The 19,230-nt window shown below is 41.5% G+C and overlaps 1 protein-coding gene across 14 annotated transcripts in view; it reads right to left on the reverse strand.

The window, feature by feature from the left end:
- Positions 1-19,230, reverse strand: part of PUM2 (pumilio RNA binding family member 2) — a 70,519-nt gene that overhangs the window by 36,544 nt on the left and 14,745 nt on the right. For 7 of the 14 annotated variants that reach the window (XM_063125213.1, XM_063125204.1, XM_063125205.1 and 4 more), the window contains 7 exons: positions 15,894-15,999; positions 15,543-15,724; positions 14,239-14,408; positions 7,432-7,705; positions 6,870-6,966; positions 5,300-5,422; positions 2,281-2,423 (listed from right to left, as the gene is read on the reverse strand). In XM_063125213.1, the coding sequence (XP_062981283.1) occupies positions 2,281-2,423; positions 5,300-5,422; positions 6,870-6,966; positions 7,432-7,705; positions 14,239-14,408; positions 15,543-15,724; positions 15,894-15,999 (1,095 nt within the window). The remainder of the gene's footprint in view (positions 1-2,280; positions 2,424-5,299; positions 5,423-6,869; positions 6,967-7,431; positions 7,706-14,238; positions 14,409-15,542; positions 15,725-15,893; positions 16,000-19,230) is intronic. The other 7 variants (XM_063125212.1, XM_063125211.1, XM_063125201.1 and 4 more) reach the window with 3 other exon arrangements.

Genomic DNA, 19,230 nt, shown 5'->3' on the forward strand with positions numbered 1-19,230 from the left:
AGAGCAGGTAAAAAGGGAAATTCTAACTTCCCGGTGAATTTCTGTTCTTCTCTGTCGAAAGGTGGCAGCTAGTGTTGGGAAAAGCCCGATATAAATGGAACCGGGACGTTCTACAGACATTAGCAGCTCTTACACTAACACTGCAGAGAATAAAAAACTCACTGAAACAACAGGCCTCCCCCTGAAAAACCTGATCCAACTTTTAAAAGAGCTGTCAGGAAATAGTTCTAGGTGTAGAGAGAATGGTATCAAGAGGAACTAAGCTTGTATCATCCCTCTCTCAGTACATGAGAACTGAGGACTATGCGGTGGAGCAGCCCTCAACAACCTGCCAACTTCTAAAATAAAGCTCAGGTTGATATTTCCCCCAAACCAGAATGCCAGAGAAGCAGAGACCTGTACTGTGAATAGAGTTGGTACATGATAGCTCTTCACATGGCTCTCTCTCATGGTCTGGCAGACCATGGACAGGATAGAAGAGCAAGTGCTTGAGAGAAGACCATGTTTACCTTGGAAACAAAGATAGATCAGGCCTGAAGACTACTTTATTCTAGTAAGAAATACGGAATTCCTTTTCCAGCAACAGGACTCCAAACTCAGACACCTGATGCATTAAGATCAAACTGTTACTAGAAAGACACTTTTCAGAGTAAGAATCTTGCAGGGCTACCCCTACGGGATGGGGGGGGGGAGAGTTATCATCGCCCCACCCACCCACCCTTAAAAACAATATTTAGGTTCAAAATAGGTACCCTATACATCTGAGAATGGTTGACAAGAGAACTTGCTCTCAGGAATTGATGGGTGTGTACCTGAGAGGCAAGGAAGGAAGAAGAGCTGAAAGGATGCAATGTGCCTGCATGGAGTATTGGGATTTGACCATCCTGGAGAAACCCCAAAGCTACTGAAATCACTACAAATAGCAAGTTCTTATCAACATGTTTCCATTTCATGCTCTAAACAGTGTTGTTATGTGGTTACCTTGGCTTTAAACAAATAAATCTAACCAACATCTAAGGAGCCTTCCACCTGGGTCTTCTAACCCTGGAGCAGAGGCCCAATTTAGCATGACAATCTCCTCTATCATGGGGAAGGGGAGGAGAGGGAAAGGAATTGTAAAGGCACTTGTCTGGGAAGGCAGTTATTACTATTATCCCCTCTGTGAATAGGCTGAAGGAAGATGGGAAAAGAGATAGGTGAATGGACCCAGATAAGGCAGTAGGGCCAGTCTCATCTTAATCTACTGTACAAAAGGCAAAGTAGATACTCTTCCCACTGGTGGCCATCTTTGGGATACCTTGTGAGCATTACATGCGATTACAAAGACTGATTTCATGCTCCTGTTCAAGAAGACACCGTTTAGAAAGCTGCTCAAGACTCCTCCGTGGCCCTTGCTGGGTGGACAGAGGGTGGCAGCGGCAGAATAAAGGCATGCAAAAGTGCTGATGCTGATCAGCTATTCTGGGAGATATGCTTATGCATCTGCAGCCCAACTGCACGCCCTTCAGAGAGGCCTGTAGGCAGAGCTCAGGTGGAGAGGGATCAACAGGATTCTCCTTCACTTCCAAACATGCTAAGGTTAGAGCAGGAGGATGGTTTGAATAGGAATTATCCCTTCTCTGCTCTTTTCTCGATTTGGTCTTTGCTGCTTTTGGTGTGGGGCGGGCTTGACAGGCTTGCAAACATAGGCTTAAATCCAACACTGTGTGAACAGACATCCACTTGTGCAACAGGACTTCCCCTTGCTCTTTCCACTGTAGCTCCTTGCACATTGCCCAAATCAGCTCTGCAGGGTCCCCCAAACATTCAGAGCAATTTGGGGGGCCACATAGGGCTGCAGGAGAGGAAATCCATCCTGCCAGTGGTTTCCATTCCACTGGCAGATGGCCACCACTGAATCCAGCCCACAGAACCCAGCTGAAGCTTGCCTGAAGTCAAACTAGACGAGAGCAAAGGGAGAGGCCTGTCCTCTTTCAGTGCAAAAAGGGCAGCTACCTTCATGGTTCAAAGCCAGACTCTTACCTTCTGAACTTGAGAAGGAGCTTTTCCCAAAACTAGCTGCCTTTTTCCCTGGGACGTGAAGAACTGAAAACCGCCGACCATTTGAAAATGGGAAGATCACAGGCTTATGAATTCAATACAGACTGCTGTCTAGCATGACAAATACACAAGCTGTGTGCTATTATACATGCTAATATTTTCCCCACAACAGTACACTCTTCTATAGGGCAAACTGTACAGAAAGGCAACTATTTCTCAACTGTCTTCAGGTGAGTTTACCTGCTGCTGTCCTTGTTGTGCCTGTGATGCAGCCTGCTGATTGGCTGTGTTGTTTGCTGCAGCTGCTGCTTGCTGCTGAAACAAGTTGGCTGGATACACTCCCCAAGGAACGCCATAATACTGAGGAGGGACCACTGCTGGCCCTAACAAACAAACAAGCAAACAGTTGCACATACAAATATGATTCGCAGTAAATGTACCTTCCAAAGCCTTGAGAACAGAGCAACCTCCACTGGCTGTGCCAAAACAAACCACACATGTACACAAGACCCAGCATCCTGTAGTGAAGTGATTCTTCACATACACACACACACGCCAGATTTTGCCTCCTGCCCCCTCTAAATGGTCTGAGAGAACAGCTTCTGTGCTCTTGACAGAAGAATTAGTGAAAGAATTACCCTCTCATAGGAAGGTAATCAAGCACAGCCAGAAGCAGATGTAGAAAAAAAGGGACATATACCGATATTGAGAGAGCCAGGGCTATTTGCCAGAAACGACCATTTGTCTAAACCTTTCTTTTCACGTCTAAAAAATCGTTTAGATCATTAATATAATGGGAATTATACTTCCTTGCAAAAGTGCAGCATCCATGACGAGGGATCCCCATAGCGTCCAAAGCAGACACATTTCTCCCATCTTCAGCAAACCCGTATAGGACACACGCCATGACAGATTTGAGCGAGCTTTCTGCAATATTCCCACCAGCCTTCCTGCACTCATGCAGCCTAGACACACAAGCTCATATGAGTGAGGCAAGGAGAAATGGATGGGGAAATGGAAGGTGCGCAAAAAACCCTCCCATTCCACAGAACAGCAAGTAGACCAGGGCTACTAATATAAAAACCAGGAACCACTGAACCCTACTTTCAGCACACAATAAATGAAGAAGTGCAAGTAAAAGGGCACAGGTGTTTTTAAAAGCATCTCCAGCACAAATCAGCCAAATGCAAGTATTATTTTTTTTACATGCCATTGATTTTAGTGGGAGGATTAAGCATGTCTTTCTCTTTCTCCCACTGAAATCAATAAATGCTTACTTGTCTGGAAAGTGTTCCTGTTTAATTTGGTGTTATCACCATAAATCCCCGCGAACACTCCCACAACCTCAGTTTTGCAAGTTAAAAACTAGGGGGGAAAGGTGGAGGGAGAAAATGGGGGGAAAGGTGGGGAAAGTAGAATATCAGCAAGGCGCTGGGCACTTCAGTGCCCCCACCGATCCACAATTGTTCCCATACACCCCAAGACACCAAAATATGATATAGGAATAAAAATCACCAAGAAGCCAGGGGTTCCCAGCCACCCCAAGACCCTCACACACATACTCTCCTACACCCCCAGGATTAAAAATAAAAATAAAATAAATAAAAAATAGGAAAATCTCTCTTCCCCCCTTCTCACACACAGGCCAACCTACAAATTACTTTCCCCCCTCTTTTTTTTTACTCTTGAGTAAGCAAAGGGGATTCAATCCAGGCATTTGTGTTTGTGGGGTTAGTAGGTCTTTAACCTTCTGCCCAACACTGCAGTCCCAATCGGGATTCCCTTGACCCTGCCCCTGTAATTTACAGTGCTTAAAATTGATCCAATAAAGTGAGCAATTAAAATGAGCAATTGTTCACTGGTTCTTTAATTGTTCTTTAATGGTCACTGGTTTTTAACTTCTGTAAACCGCCCAGAGAGCTTCGGCTATGGGGCGGTATATAAATCAAATAAATAAATAAATAAACAGTGCTTGCGTTTTTCTTTTCTTTTTTCCCCCCGTTCCCCCCTCCCAAAAAAAAGCTAGTTTGTTTTTTTCAACTGAAAGCTGGGGGGAATCCGCACGTCGTACCGAGATCGCTTCTAAGCGACCCCAGTGTGGCGTGAAAGCGATCATGTAACTTGCCTTTGGAAGAGCCGACGAAGAGACGTCCTTCCCGCCACCACCAACAAACCTCCTCGCTAACCGGCGAGGAGTGCTCGGCTGAAGAAGGCGGGGTTGAGAGCGATCTCCACCCTGCCTTCTTCAGCCGAGCTCTCCTCGCCGGTCGGCGAGGAGGTCTGTGGGTGGCGGCGGGAAGGACATTCTTCGTCAGCTCTTCCAAAGGCAAGTTACATGATCACTTTCACGCCGCACTGGGGTCGCTTAGAAGCGATCTCGGTACAACGTGCGGATTCCCCCCTGAATATCCAGGGAGGGGACTTGGAACATCTCTTTTACAGGCTGGCCTATGGTTGTGGGTACAATGAGAATCATCATTAAAACAACACTGATTCTACATTAGGCAGATCAAGCACATATTCATGCTAGTGAATAATGGTAGTGCAATTTGCAAGGATAGTGCCATGTTCCTTCTCGTCCAGGGTAAATACTATGCTCGTCCCCAAGCCAGCAAACTCACTTATCTAGCCTCAAAGTATCCATTTAAGCTTACAGAGGTCAGGATTGCACATCCACAGAGATGTCAGAACATGCTGTTGCCATCAGTTTGCATATGCAGCTCTCCCCACTTGAAAAAGCTAAAGAGACCCATGTATGTAGTCCCTGGTATTTCCACTCCAATTTCTCTTGGGCTCCCAAGTCCTTGTACTCTTCCTCACTCAACTGCAGAAAGCTAAGCTGAACACAGAGATTAACGGCCTATGCTTCCATTAAATCTGCGAGCTCCCAGTGGGGACCGGACAGGTAGATGGGGGTGCATGATCACCCTCAGAAATTAGCTGAAAAGGCTGCAGAAAATAAAGGAAGGCAATTTCCTTGAAGAAAGACAACTGATGCTTGAAGGTATAGTGTTTGAACGAAGGAATCATTCTTGCATCAAATATGAAAGGATCACTGAGATGAGAAAGGATCCATGCTAGTTCTCAAGACTTGAAATCTAGGGACAGCTATTTTAAAACTTGAATATCCCAGCCTTCTTGTAAAATCTTGCTGGCTTATGCACGACACTAGATATATGGAAAGAAAGACTTCCAAATTAGACATTTTTAGAAAAAAAGAGATTGCTGCAATTAATTTGGGTAATGCTATTTATCTTACCTGCTAATGTAGCTGCTGCAGCTAAACCCGCTGCTGTGTATGGGTCAGCACCTGGTGGAGCAGCACTGATAATGTATGGGTTTGGCACAAAAGCAGCTGGAGCCAAGCCTGCCGAAAATACACCTGTTACAGTAACAAAAAGTAACAAAAAGATAATTTCACCAAAAACAGACACCATGTATACTATTACACCATAAAAGTTGTAAATTTATGTCACATACTCTTGATGGGGTTTCAGAAGGTATTAATGCAAATTTATGTCTCACTTCTGTTGTTTAACTGCCAGGTTCATGCTCTACTGCCCAAAAGTATTCATAGTTCTGAATTTCTGTTGATATCTCTAAAAAATCCTAAGGGTTAAATCAGGGGAGTTGCCATTGCTCTCCTCCCTGTGCATCCCACTGTGTCTACCAAATCTGCTCCAGAGGCACTTCCAACTCTCCAAGGCAGATTTGGGACATGCACAGTGGGCTGCTGCAGGAGGGAAGAAGAAATCTGTTCTGCTGGTAGATGGCCAGCATTGGATTACAACCCTAAATACATTAAAATAACGCATTCTGTAAGTTCAAAATATTATATATCATATTGATGTAACAGAAATCTTTAAATGAGGGATTGTCAAACTGTTGCCAGGCAGGACTACCGTAGTCCCCACCCCCACCCTACTGTTCCCCCAACACCTCCCACCACACTCAGCAGCTAGGAAGCAGGAGAGATGAGTGCGGCAGGAGACAGAGGCAGAAGTGGGATAAGTGCGGTGGAACAACACAGGTGACAATGAAGATAGCGAGAGGCAGAAGAAGCAGGGACAGGAATAAGGAAGGAGAGCCAGTGGGGGAAGGGAACTCCAAGCATGGAGAAGTGGGAGGAGGAGGAAGGGGTACCAGCAAAGTGGAAATCCTGGAAAGGGAGGGGGCAAAAAAAAATGTATTTGTGTCCCCTCCCAAAAGTAAAAAGTGCCCCTAAGGCCAGAAAGAAAGTACAACATGCCAATGAGGCCCCGAAAATTGTCATAAACATTCGCTATCCCTGCTTTAAACCATACACTTGTCATCTACGTTTTAAAGCAATTAAAATCCAAGGATGCTAGTCAATGCTGCACGATCAGAGTGCAGCTCACACAATGGATCTTCCTTTCCTTTTGTCCCATCTGCAGTGGGACAAAAGTCAGATTATTTATTTATTTATTTATTTATTTAATGTATATACCGCCCATAGCTGAAGATTGACAGGGCTCCTGATTCCAGGCTATTTCCTCCAGTGTAAGATACAGCCCATAATGTTTGTTAGTTCCCCCTGATCCTCTCAAAAGGTGGAAGTGGGGGGGGGGTGTGCAATGGGAATGAGGAGGAGAAGCTCTGTTGCGCAAGCTGACCTTCCATGTTGGTTATCACTGTGATATCTCAACCCAATCTACGTATTTAGTTTTAGATATCAACATGTTGATTTTGATCAATTACCTACTCCAGCCCAAACTAACAAGATTTTCATTAACAGGGAAGTATGCATTGTACATTGCCAGTTGTTTTACTTGACGTTTGAAGCAAACATACTTTGAAAAAAGTCTCACCTATGTGTGGTTGTTGTGCTGCTGCTGCCAATGCATACTGTTGTTGTTGGGCTGCTGTTAACTGCTGGACAGTAAGAGAATTAGTCCGCTGAAAAAGCTAAGAAGAGGGAACAATTTAAACCCCTGTATTTTAGAAGGCACCCCAACATTATAATTTAGACAATGAACTTGTATAGTTTTATTCGTACAGTTGTCTAAGGACTATTCCTTGGAGTTCTATTCATAAAACGGTCCAACACAATGCATGAATTTTAAAATTAAGGCAGAATGCATTATTATGAGATACCAGGGCAGAGTTACATATTACAATAAACGGCAGCCCTCTGTTGCATACTTTCACGCATTTACTGTTAGATCTGCCTGTGACCTGAGGTTATCATATTGTTTACTTCCCTGCCAGCCAGTAATGCAGAACTGATGTGGGAAATAGACACGATGCAAAGTCTTTCATGTTATATTTAAGTCTTTGGTTCAAACACAGGGACTGCTATTTTCAGTGGCAGCCTGTGATTGTCATAACATTGTATTCCCACTCTTAATGTGGCTGTATAAAAACACTAACCTGCTGCTGTGAATTGTAATCAAAGAGTCCCACAGTAGCTCCTGAAGAGTCCATTTGTACCTGATTTCCAGGATAATCAAACTGGAGAGAATCAAGACCCACTTGTTCCATAGCATCCAGATTCTGAGATTCAGAGTTTGAAAATTCTTCCACCAATGGCTTATGGGTTGCAGGATTAGGAAGAGAAGCCAATCCTTCAGCAGTGCCTGGGTTAGGCCCCAGGCGTTCAGTTACTTCGGTTGGGGAGGCTTGCCGACTCCCAGGAGTACGACTGCTTAAGAAAGAAAGAAAGAAAGAAAGAAAGAAAGAAAGGAAGGAAGGAAGGAAGGAAGGAAGGAAGGGGGGAAACAGATGTCAGCTTTTATAAAGGTAATTATTTAAATAATGGAACGAGGAAAATGTACACCTTTTATTTAAGAGTTTAATACTAAAATAATCTTCAGATTGAACTACAAGAAAATAGCATGCAGTTGTTATAAACAGCTAAACAAAGAGTTTGAAATGTTTGAAAATGAAACTTATTTATCATTTCCTGTAATAGCGAACTCAGTGGTTCGAGTGCAAAAACAGCCCAAGGAAGACTGGACATGTTCAGCCGTCTCCAGGAGCTACAGAATGTTAAGTGCCAATTGAAGAAAACCAGAAAAGAAAATGGGAAGGTGGGAGAGAAAAAGTTAATTGGCTTGCTTGTATCCTAGAGGGCATGGCTGGATGGCTGACACGCTGTCATGAGTACTTCTTAAAGAGCAAGGATACACAACAACATTTTGTTGCTGGTTCCACTTGTCACTGTATCGGAAGTAAACGGACAAACGTATGAACTGAATAGTCTAATGGAAAAACTATATAACACTGAGAGCAAACCAGAGTCAATGGCACTTTTGCAAAATATGGGAAAAAACCTGTTTTTTCCCCTAAGTATAAACTTCCCATTTATAATTATGTTGACGAAGAGAGATATGCTTCAACTTTGTGTTAAGTATATGAAAAGAAATACTTGCTTAGTCATTAAAATTGTGTGTGTATGGCTATCTCAGGGTTAAACAGAGAAAGTCTATCTGTGGGCAATTACCTTGAGATAGAGGCTGTTCTGGGAACCTTGCCAAGATTCTAAGTTAGCCTCATCACAGCTGTATGTAATGTAGATAAGAATTGTGTAAGATGTGTATATAGTTTCTCACTTGTGTAAAATGGAACTGATCACTGCTTACTGATCACTGCTCTATGATCACTGCTCTCTGTGTATGCCTCAGTGTGCTGATCTGAACTGATCTGAATTGAACTGCACAGAAGCCTGAAGGAAATAAACCAGCTCTGCTGTGTAAGACCTGCGTGATGTGTGTTTGTTTCTGAGCACAAACAGAGTTCCAGAAGGAGAAAAGTTCTGGCAATAACCCAACAAAGGTTATGGGCCCAGTCCAGTCCAGGAAGCCTACGCCAGCCTAACCCAGGCAGAAGAACCAGAACTTGGTGGGAACGGTGCAGTATCAGAACCAGAACCAGGAGTCTGCTAAAACAGAAAACTGTTGATGAAGGAAGACATCAAGCTAAAGCCAGTGCTGCAAAGTGAGGAAAAATCTCAGTCGGCTGACTCTGAGGAGGACTCTGAGCAGGAGGACGGTGAGATACCAATTCCTAAAGCAGAGGGAATGGCAGGAGCTAATATGTCTGGTTTGCATCAATTGTTAGAAAAGCTGAATGACTCTAACTATGCATTATGGTCTTACAAAATGCAAATGTATCTGATTCAGGCTGAACTGTGGTATGTAGTCACAGAGGATCCACCAGATAGAGCAGATCCACAGAATGCTAAATGGTTTAAGGATGATGCAAAAGCAATGGCAGTTATTGCATTAGCTGTGGAAGACTCTCAAATTTCCTTCATTCAGTTTTTGAATACATCAAAAGAGTGCTGGAATGCGCTACAAGCTGTATATCAAAGAGAAACAGCGGGCAGTAAAGTAATTCTAACCCGGAAACTGTATGGAATGAAGCTGAAACCAGGGGAGTCTATGTCAAACCATTTGAAAAGCATGAGAGAAATCTTCAATCAACTCAGGGCACGAGGGATGGAGTTTACAACTATACACCAAGTCTATGTGATTTTGTCAAGTCTTGATTCATCGTACGACGCGGTTGTCACCATGATGGAAAGTCAAGAGGAGAAAAATTTAACCCTTGAGTATGTAGCTGGAAAACTACTGGAAACCTATGAAAGAAGACAAGCTTCAAAACAACAGAGCCTTAAACATCCTGTGGCTGAATTTCAACAAAGCCATAAATCTTCTGATGTGGTGGCTGCATTAAAGGCAAGGAAATGCTTTAACTGTGGTTCCACAGAACACTTAAGGCGGGATTGCAACAAGAAGAAGAAGAAGCTGTTGACAGCAAAGTGGAGAGAAGAAAACAACATGAATGAAACTGAATCAACAAAGAAGTGTCTTCTAGCAAGAGTCAAAGAAACAATAAATCCTTGGTTTTTGGACTCTGGGGCTTCAATAAGTATGGCAAAAGACAAACTTTCATTTGTAACCTTGGAAACTTCTACTTCAGAGCAAAAATGTGTTACCCTTGCAAATGGAACAAAAATCCAGATTTGTGGTGTGGGTAATGTATATTTTGATTGTCTGGGAGTTGAACTACAAAGTGTTTTATATGTACCAGAATTAGAAACAAACCTTCTAAGTGTGTTTCAGTTAACAGAAATGGGGTATGAGGTTTGTTTTACTGAAGAAAATTGTACTATAAAACAGGGAAACAAGGTGTGTGTGCAGGGAATAATGAAAGAATCTTTGTATGTAATTAATACTTGTACAGAAAATGAAGTTGTAGCCAGCAAAGTCACAACAAAAACAATAGCCAATTGCAAACCACACCAAGAGTGTATCCATTTAACTCATAAAAGGTTTGGTCATGCTAACTATAAAACAATTTCTAAGATTCCAGAATTGTGTGAAGGGGTGAAAATCAAACCATGTTCTAACTATGTAGAATGTAATGTATGCAGTGAAACCAAGTGTCATAAGTCAAACATTCCAAAACATAGTGAGAGAACAACAAAAAGAATTTTTGAATTAATTCATGCAGATCTTGCAGGTCCTTTTGAGACAAGTCAAGGAGGAAACAGATTTTTCTTGTCTATTGTTGATGATTACAGTAGATTTGGATTTGTGTATGTGTTAAAACAGAAGAGTGAAACTTTTGGAAAGTTCAAAGCCTTTGTTAAGTGGAGTAAAAATAGATTTAAAGAACCTATAGCTAATCTAAGAACGGACCGGGGAGGTGAATTTCTTAGCAACCAATTTAAAAAATTCCTCAGTGATGAGGGTATACAACATAACCTTACTGCTCCATATTCACCATTTCAAAATGGAGTTGCAGAAAGGAAAAACAGAACCTTGCAGAACATGTTAAGAGCTCTACTGAAAGAGTCAGGATTGTCTAATCTGTTCTGGGCAGAAGCTTTGTCCACCTCAAATTATTTGTTAAACAGGCTTTACCACTCTGTACATGAAAAAACCCCATATGAAATGTTTTACAACAGAAAACCTAGAGTGTCACATATAAGGGTTTTTGGAAGTAAATGTTTTGCTCATATTCAGAAAGAAAACAGACCAGGAAAGCTAGCTCAAAGAGGTTTGGAATGTAAACTGTTGGGATATGATACACAAACAAAAGGCTATCGTTTGTGGTCTCCATATCACAAAAGTGTAATTGTGAGCAGAGATGTAGTTTTTCATGAACAAATGCAGGAAACAAAACAGTATGTAAGTTTGCCTGTAGAACAGAAAGCTGTAGAAACAGAAGAAATTCCTGAACAATCTCAGCAAGAGAGGGAGGGGGAAGAAACTGTAGAGGAGGAAACTATGCCTGTAACTATGCCAAGACGATCAGAAAGGGAACGCAAAGCTCCAATTCGTTACTCAGATGAATACCAAAGCAAACAGGTTTCTCATAGAGCTTTACTAATAGCCTATGAACCTACTTCATTTGAGGAAATTCAGGAGATGGAACCTACAAAAGCTCAGGGCTGGCATGAAGCAATGTCAGAGGAAATCAGAGCAATGGAAAAAAATGAAACGTGGGAGCTAGTACCTTTACCTGAAGGTCGTAAAGCCATTACCTGTAAATGGGTATTCAAAGTAAAACAAAATGAGAAAGGACAGGTGGAACGTTACAGAGCAAGATTGGTAGCAAGAGGATTTGCTCAAAAATATCTAATAGATTTTGAAGAAGTTTATGCACCTACAACAAAATACTCAAGTGTAAAACTTTTGTTAAAAATTGCAGCAGAAAAACAATTGAATGTATTTCATTTTGACATCAAAACAGCTTTCTTATATGGAGATTTAACTGAGGAAATTTACATGACTCAACCAAAAGGTTTTGTTAAAAATCCAGGGTTAGTTTGTAAATTGAAAAAATCCATATATGGTTTGAGGCAAGCAGCAAGGTGTTGGAATAAGAAACTGGACAATGTATTGATCAAAATGGGTTTTAAACAAAGCAAAGCTGATCATTGTTTGTACACAAAACAGGATGGTTCAAATGTAGTGTATTTGCTGATTTATGTAGATGATTTGTTACTGGTTTTTAATGAAGAAGAACAGAAAAACACATTTGTAAACCAGCTGCAAAGACATTTTGAGTTAAAAGACCTTGGTTCAGTGAAAAGTTATTTGGGAATGCAAATTTCAAAAGATTCTAACACAGGGTCATTTCTGATTGAACAAAGTGGCAAAATTAAAAAATTGCTGGAAGAACACAGCATGGAGAATTGTAAAATTGTTGCCACTCCTATGGTCACTGATTTTCAAAATCAGACAGACAGTACTGAAATGGAAGACATACAGAAATATCAGAGTGTGATTGGAAGTTTACTTTATCTAGCAAACCTAAGTAGACCAGATATTACATTTGCTGTAAATCTTTTAAGCAGAAAAATGACAAAACCTTCTGTAACTGATTGGACAGCTGTAAAACGTGTATTGAGATATCTAAAAGGTACAATCAATCACAAATTGGAAATATCTACACACAAAGATGGAAATTTCTGTGTTTATGCAGATGCTGACTGGGCTAACGCAATTGATAGAAAGTCTACCAGTGGAGCAGCATTCTTTTACAATCGATCTTTGATTGATTGGTATACAAGAAAACAAAATTGTGTAGCAACCTCTAGTGCAGAAGCAGAATATATCAGTTTATCTCTGGCTTGTAATGAGATTGAGTGGTATAAACAATTATTTGCTGATCTAAGGTTGGAAATTGAGACACCAGTAACCATATTTGAGGATAATCAGGCATGTATTAGTATGGCTACATCTGAAAAGTGTAAACCAAGAACTAAACATGTGGATGTTCGTTATTCTCATGTGAAAGATATAATTCAGAAGGGCTGGATTAAGCTTGAATATTGTCCATCTGAAATGATGTTGGCTGATTTATTCACAAAACCAGTATCAATGGTAAAACACAAAGAGATGCTTTTAAAGCTGGGTCTCAGATTGTAACACAATTTAAACAACATGCGCAAGAGGAGGACTGTTAAGTATATGAAAAGAAATACTTGCTTAGTCATTAAAATTGTGTGTGTATGGCTATCTCAGGGTTAAACAGAGAAAGTCTATCTGTGGGCAATTACCTTGAGATAGAGGCTGTTCTGGGAACCTTGCCAAGATTCTAAGTTAGCCTCATCACAGCTGTATGTAATGTAGATAAGAATTGTGTAAGATGTGTATATAGTTTCTCACTTGTGTAAAATGGAACTGATCACTGCTTACTGATCACTGCTCTATGATCACTGCTCTCTGTGTATGCCTCAGTGTGCTGATCTGAACTGATCTGAATTGAACTGCACAGAAGCCTGAAGGAAATAAACCAGCTCTGCTGTGTAAGACCTGCGTGATGTGTGTTTGTTTCTGAGCACAAACAGAGTTCCAGAAGGAGAAAAGTTCTGGCAATAACCCAACACTTTGCTCACCTTTCAGATATTATTGCCCACCTTCATGCTCAAAAAGGTGAGTGTCTATTGTAAAGCTGCTGCTTTTGTCCTTGACTCTGACACTAGTAAGAAGCTGAAGAAACTAAGCAATGCTTAGCCATTGAGTACCAAATGCCTGCTAAGTAATGCTTGGAAACATCACCACAAAGAGTGTGTGCAACAGAAGGCCCAGAGCACATTTCATGGGGGGACAATAGCATGCTAGGCCTAGATATGGTCAAATCATTAACCAATCTACATATAAGACCCATTGTGAGCATAACCAATTTTAAGCTCTCTTTCCACTAAGAACAGCTATACATAATAAGGTAATGCAGATTTTTGCTGAGAAATTTGAGGTGAGATTGTATCTTGAAGAGGAAGCAGCTTGGACTCTTGCCGTAAAGTTGTATGAAACAACTTTTACCAAATATGCTTTCAGAATTAAATACTCTACTTATGCTCTTGCTAATTTGTGCAGGTAATTTGAAGCCAGGTCCCAGCGTATCAGCCAGGGACCAGATGACATAAGTGTCATGGCCCATCTTCTGATATCCTTCTGCCCATGGAGGGCTGGGTCATCTAGGTCCCCACTGGAAAATAATTCCCTACCCTGATCTAAAGCGATCCAGGTTTCCCACACCTATTTTATAGCAAAACAGACAGTACATTAGTCGAAAACTGAATTTGTCTCATGAGACACAGCACATATGAAGGTGTCAAGTATAATGCAAAATAAAGTAGAACAAATAAAATTAGTAAATGAAAAACTTGGTAAGCTTGGTAAAATATGCTTGTCATCTTTAGAAAAAATCAAGGCTTACATAAAATCTTTGCAATCGGCATCCATTCCATTTGGCAAACCTCTGCCATTTAGTTTAGTAACATCATCATCTCCTTGTTTAAGATCTCTATTTTTGTCCTCCTCAAATGGAGAAGCTTTGCCTTTTTGGTCTCCTTTCTCAGGTCCATCTGTTTCAGCTTCTCTAGTACCCTGACGAAAAAGAATGTTTGATTCTGAACCTTAACAGCACAAAAGCAGCACAACAAACTACCCTAATTCTACACTATACTGCATATAAACACCATAAAATCTAATTGCATTTAATAAGATACCTTGTCAGGTTTAAATCTTATACAAAACATATTGTCAGTATATGAACTGACAGAATGAATTGCCCAGAGAGCTTCGGCTATTGTGAACCGCCCAGAGAGCTTCGGCTATTGGGCGGTATAAAAATGTAATAAATAAATAAATAAAATACGCCAACCTTTGGTAAAGGGGTGCAGTTAAATAATGGCCTTGGAGAGGAAGGGTTCCTTCCATTTATGGAAGGGCTGGCAACCCAAGGGAACCTTCCACTCACAGAAAGGGGAAGGAGGATGGGTTTTGTTGATTTCCTCTTCCCTCGGCAGCCTCATGTGTCTCCCTCCAACTTTCTCAAGCAGATTTGGGGAAAACAGCAAAAATGGAATTCCACTTATAGACTCTCTGGATCCAACCCATTAACATTACCCTAGCCTAATGTCATATTCTGTAAAACATGTGAAGCTAAAATAGCTTATATTTACCCTATGAACTTGTACGAAAAAAAGGTAATTTTATTCTAGTCCAAATAAGCCCATCAAAAAAAGGGCAATTTTATTCTAATCAAAATAAGCCCATCAAATAGCTCTTCATGTCACGGCCTCAAATAATGAAAAGAGAGTATAAAGCTTCCTTCAGCTAAAGCAAAGACAAGATAAATTTAACATGCAGACTTAACTATGAAAATACTTTGTTCCTCTAACATACAACCCGGGTTTTGGGAACTGCTTTCCAGGGGCAGAGGACCTCTGCAAAAGCTCATGGGAGCTCTGCATGCAGCACTTTGGATCATGGATTTTATTTTGAAGTGAATCACTTTCACAAAAGTAGCATGGAGCAGAGTCACATGTGTACTATTCTTGTCTATGTACATGCAATACAGGAAATATTCATGCCTACACAAAGTGCTGCCTCCCACAAATTAGAACAAGAATCCAAGTTGTTAGTCCTGAACTACACTGGAGAACCAGTGAAACCTGATGGGTGGTATAGCTTTGGATAGTCTATGATCACTTTTCTTGACATAACCAAGTTACTTACAAAAGCTCCTTTCCTAAACCGGGAGTCCAATTTGTCTGCTGGAGAAGAACTTAACACATATTCTACCATGCTCACACCAAGACCACCACTCTCTGATCGAGGAGATAGGACAGCATTTACTTCACTGTTTCCATGAAAAACAGGCTTTCTCTGAACCATAATAGGCTGGGACATAGAGTGGTCTGTTTTTTAAAAAAAGAAGGCATGAAAAGTTAGCAATGTATAACATACATCAATGTAGAATAGTGCAGATTTTCAGATCACGAACATAAGTATGATCCTTCCCCACCAACTTAATTTCAGAAATGAGTTCAGTTCAGATCATGCATTCTTTAAATGCACAACACTTACGAGGTGTTCCCCAGGCAGTTTCTCTCCATTCATCACCAAGGAATATGCCTTTTTGTCCATCCTTTGCAGGATCATCTGGTTCCCAAAATTTTTTGGCAGGTAGCAGCTGTTTAGATAGGAAATATCACATTAAATACTGATTAATTCTCAGTTATAGTAAATTGATACTTACGCAATCTTGCATAAAAGAGGTGTTTATGGGAAGATATCAGCAACATCTCCACTTCATGGCAATGAAACAGTTATTTGGTTCACACAATCACTGTGGGTTAAACAAGCCACAGTGGTTTGTTTACGCTGTGGCACATGCCGGGTGCCACTTGTCACGTGCCTGGGTGTAGCTAGTCATGTTATTCGAAGCCAGCCAGCATGGCTTTTGGAGGGGAAAACAACCCTCAAATAACCCATATTTGAGGGGTTGTTTCCCCCTCCAACAAGTCATGCTGTGGTCAGGTGATTAGGAAAACCCATGGTGATCGTGTGAATCAGCTCAATGAGATGTTGCATTAAGTGATACATTCCTAAATTTAGTAGTAAATACACTGGTACATAAAACTTTGGATAGTATTGGAGTCTAATTAGCATCTATGTCAAGTTACTGGGGAACAACCTTTTTTTCATTTGAGCTGTGGGGCAGCAGGGAAGGTGGATGCCCAAGTGTGGGAACCCCCAGAGGTGGTGACCCACCCTGGCACAAAGGGGTATTTAAATTGCCCACCTATACCTGCAAAGGGGGGGGGAGAGAGAAAGGATAAGAATCTTCAACATCCAGTTAATTGCGGGATCCCCTTCATGCTGAGGCAGGACAGCACCCGCGTGTGTGTCTCCCACACTTGGTTAAATACTTCTCCCCATTTCCATTTTTTAAATTTCTTCATTCTGATCCTGCACAAAATCAGAATGAAAAAACAAAACAAAAATAGTGTCCCGTTTCTTCTAGAGAAGCGGAGGTACCAGGCACGGGAAAGGCACGTCCTCCCACCCCTCCCTGTCCTGCCCCCGCCTCTTCAGTAGAAATGGGATGCTTTCCCACCTCCCCAAAGGGCTCACTGTCTCTGCCTTGCTTTTGACAGCTGTCACTTTTGACAGGTGATAGCAACAAAACAGAGGCAGAAATTGCGGGGCAGGATACTGGCTCTCCCCAGCTGCATCCCTGCATGTTTGGGCAACATGCAAAGGTGCAGTGGGGGAAGTTGGTATCCTTTGGTTCCTGCTACTGCACACCTGTGCAGCATAGTGAAAATAAAAAAGAGCAGCCATCTGCACACACTCCCCGGTTATGGAGAAATGCAGAAATTTTTTCCCATTCCTGTGCTTGTGCAATAAAAAATTGGGAACTTGTTTAAAAAGGGACCGGGCCCTGATTGCAACTGTGAAGTGGGACTTGCGACAGACAAGATGGGTCTGCTGCCAGGCCTCCTGTGATGCAGGCTGGAGGACGGGGGGGGGGGGGGGGCAAGCAGGCAAGCAACACACCCACGTTGGGCTGTTGCCCAATCGTGTGGTGGATGCAGTAGCAACTCACGGTGCATTGTGAACCACCATGGGCTACAATGATGTGCATACACAGCCATTTTAACACCCTTTACTGAAATGTGCACAATTCAAATTATTTATTTGCAACACCAGGGCTAAAACTAATATGTTTTACACTTCAAAACCAGTATACCTGCCTGATAATAGCTAGTTTAGGGGAATGATAGTGTAACCTATAACGAACTCCCAAAAATTACAAAGGTTTATTGGTCCTTGAGCGAACGCTTCTTCCTAGTATTCATTTTCCACTCAGTCATAAGGTTGTTTATAGATTCTAATGCCATCGGTACCATTTTTGACAGGGGAAAGAATAAAAATCCTGTAACTATCAATATTTTATTTATTTATTGCATTTTTATATTGTCCAATAGCCGAAGCTCCCTGGGCAGTTCACAAAAATTAAGTTGTTTTACAATCTTAAATTATTTTATAGAATGGCTGTGGTTCTGATGATTCACTCATTACCTTCTGAGTGGGCTATGACATGAGTGTCTATGGGGGAGATTGCAGAAAATCAGCAGAGAGGAGCAGGAGGCATCTCCAACTGATTTTTCTGTCATCTCCCTCTTTCCCCAGTCTCTCATGTCAGAGCCCACTCCCTTGAGAGAACATCTTCAAGGAGCTCTGGGGGATAGTGGGGAGGATGAGAGCAAGAAAGCCAAGTTCTGCCTGTTCCCTTCCGTAGGCAAATATCTGGAACCAACCCAACGTAAAGTAGATTTAGTTTACTTACAATGTATGGAGATTTATTTAGCATCACTTTCTATATAGATACGAGGTTTCTGAATTACTAATTCAAATTTAACAGGAAGTGCTGACATCCTCTGCCCACTCCCAAAATATGAAGATTCATTACCCTCTGGGTGATTTTGAAAGTTAAGCACATAACATGCAGCCTTTTACAAATATGCTGGTAAAATCACAAAATAGATATGGAGCTCTACTTCACATCCCATTCTGCACAGACATGGGGTTTCCAAGTTACTAATTCTAAATCCAGGAAAATATGTCAACTATTTCAGTATATTAAAATATTCTGGGTTAAAGAGATTGGCTGCAAACCATGTGCACAATTACACATTTGTGTTCAAATGAAGTAGATGCTTTCCTCTGTAAGAGGCGTTTGCTCTCTACTTACGTAATGGAAGAATTACAATGAAAGAAAAGCTGTGTATACAAATGTAGAAAATTTGATTTTGAAGCATGGACCTCTTTACCTGATGCCCTACCCACAAAGAAAGGGGGAGTAGCTGCTTTGCCATGCTACATGAAAGTAAAAACAGCGTAGCTATCTAACCACCCACCCCACGGCCCAAAACTATTCAGTAATGTCCATCTTCATTCCCCAAAACTGATGAAATGGCCTTCTCCAATATGTCTCCTGTAAATGGAGATGCAAATTGTGAGAAAGCATTTCATAAAAGCTCTAAGCTATTTTTGTTCCTCACAAATACAGAGGTGGGGATAGGCCATACAATAGTAAGCAATCCTTTCCAAACACTAGGGAATTCAGGCAACCTGTACCTGGGTCCAAATATCAGTTTGGAATATGGGGAAGGTAGGGAAAGATAGCATGCTGAGGGTCTGCCTGTTGGGCACGCTTCTCTTAGATCTCCTTTGGTACATTCCCCATCGTGAACACGTAGCAGTGTACACCGAACTGATCATGGAAAAACTCAATCTGAGAAATCTCTTTGCCACCCTCACCCTTTCAGTAACTTGTGAGTTCAGACTAATCAAGCTGGTAATACTCTGGAGGCTTTTCCTGCAACCTCTACAAGTTAGCTTTGAAAATGCTTTT

This window comes from Elgaria multicarinata, chromosome 4, assembly GCF_023053635.1.
Source record: "Elgaria multicarinata webbii isolate HBS135686 ecotype San Diego chromosome 4, rElgMul1.1.pri, whole genome shotgun sequence".
Lineage (NCBI taxonomy): Eukaryota > Metazoa > Chordata > Lepidosauria > Squamata > Anguidae > Elgaria > Elgaria multicarinata.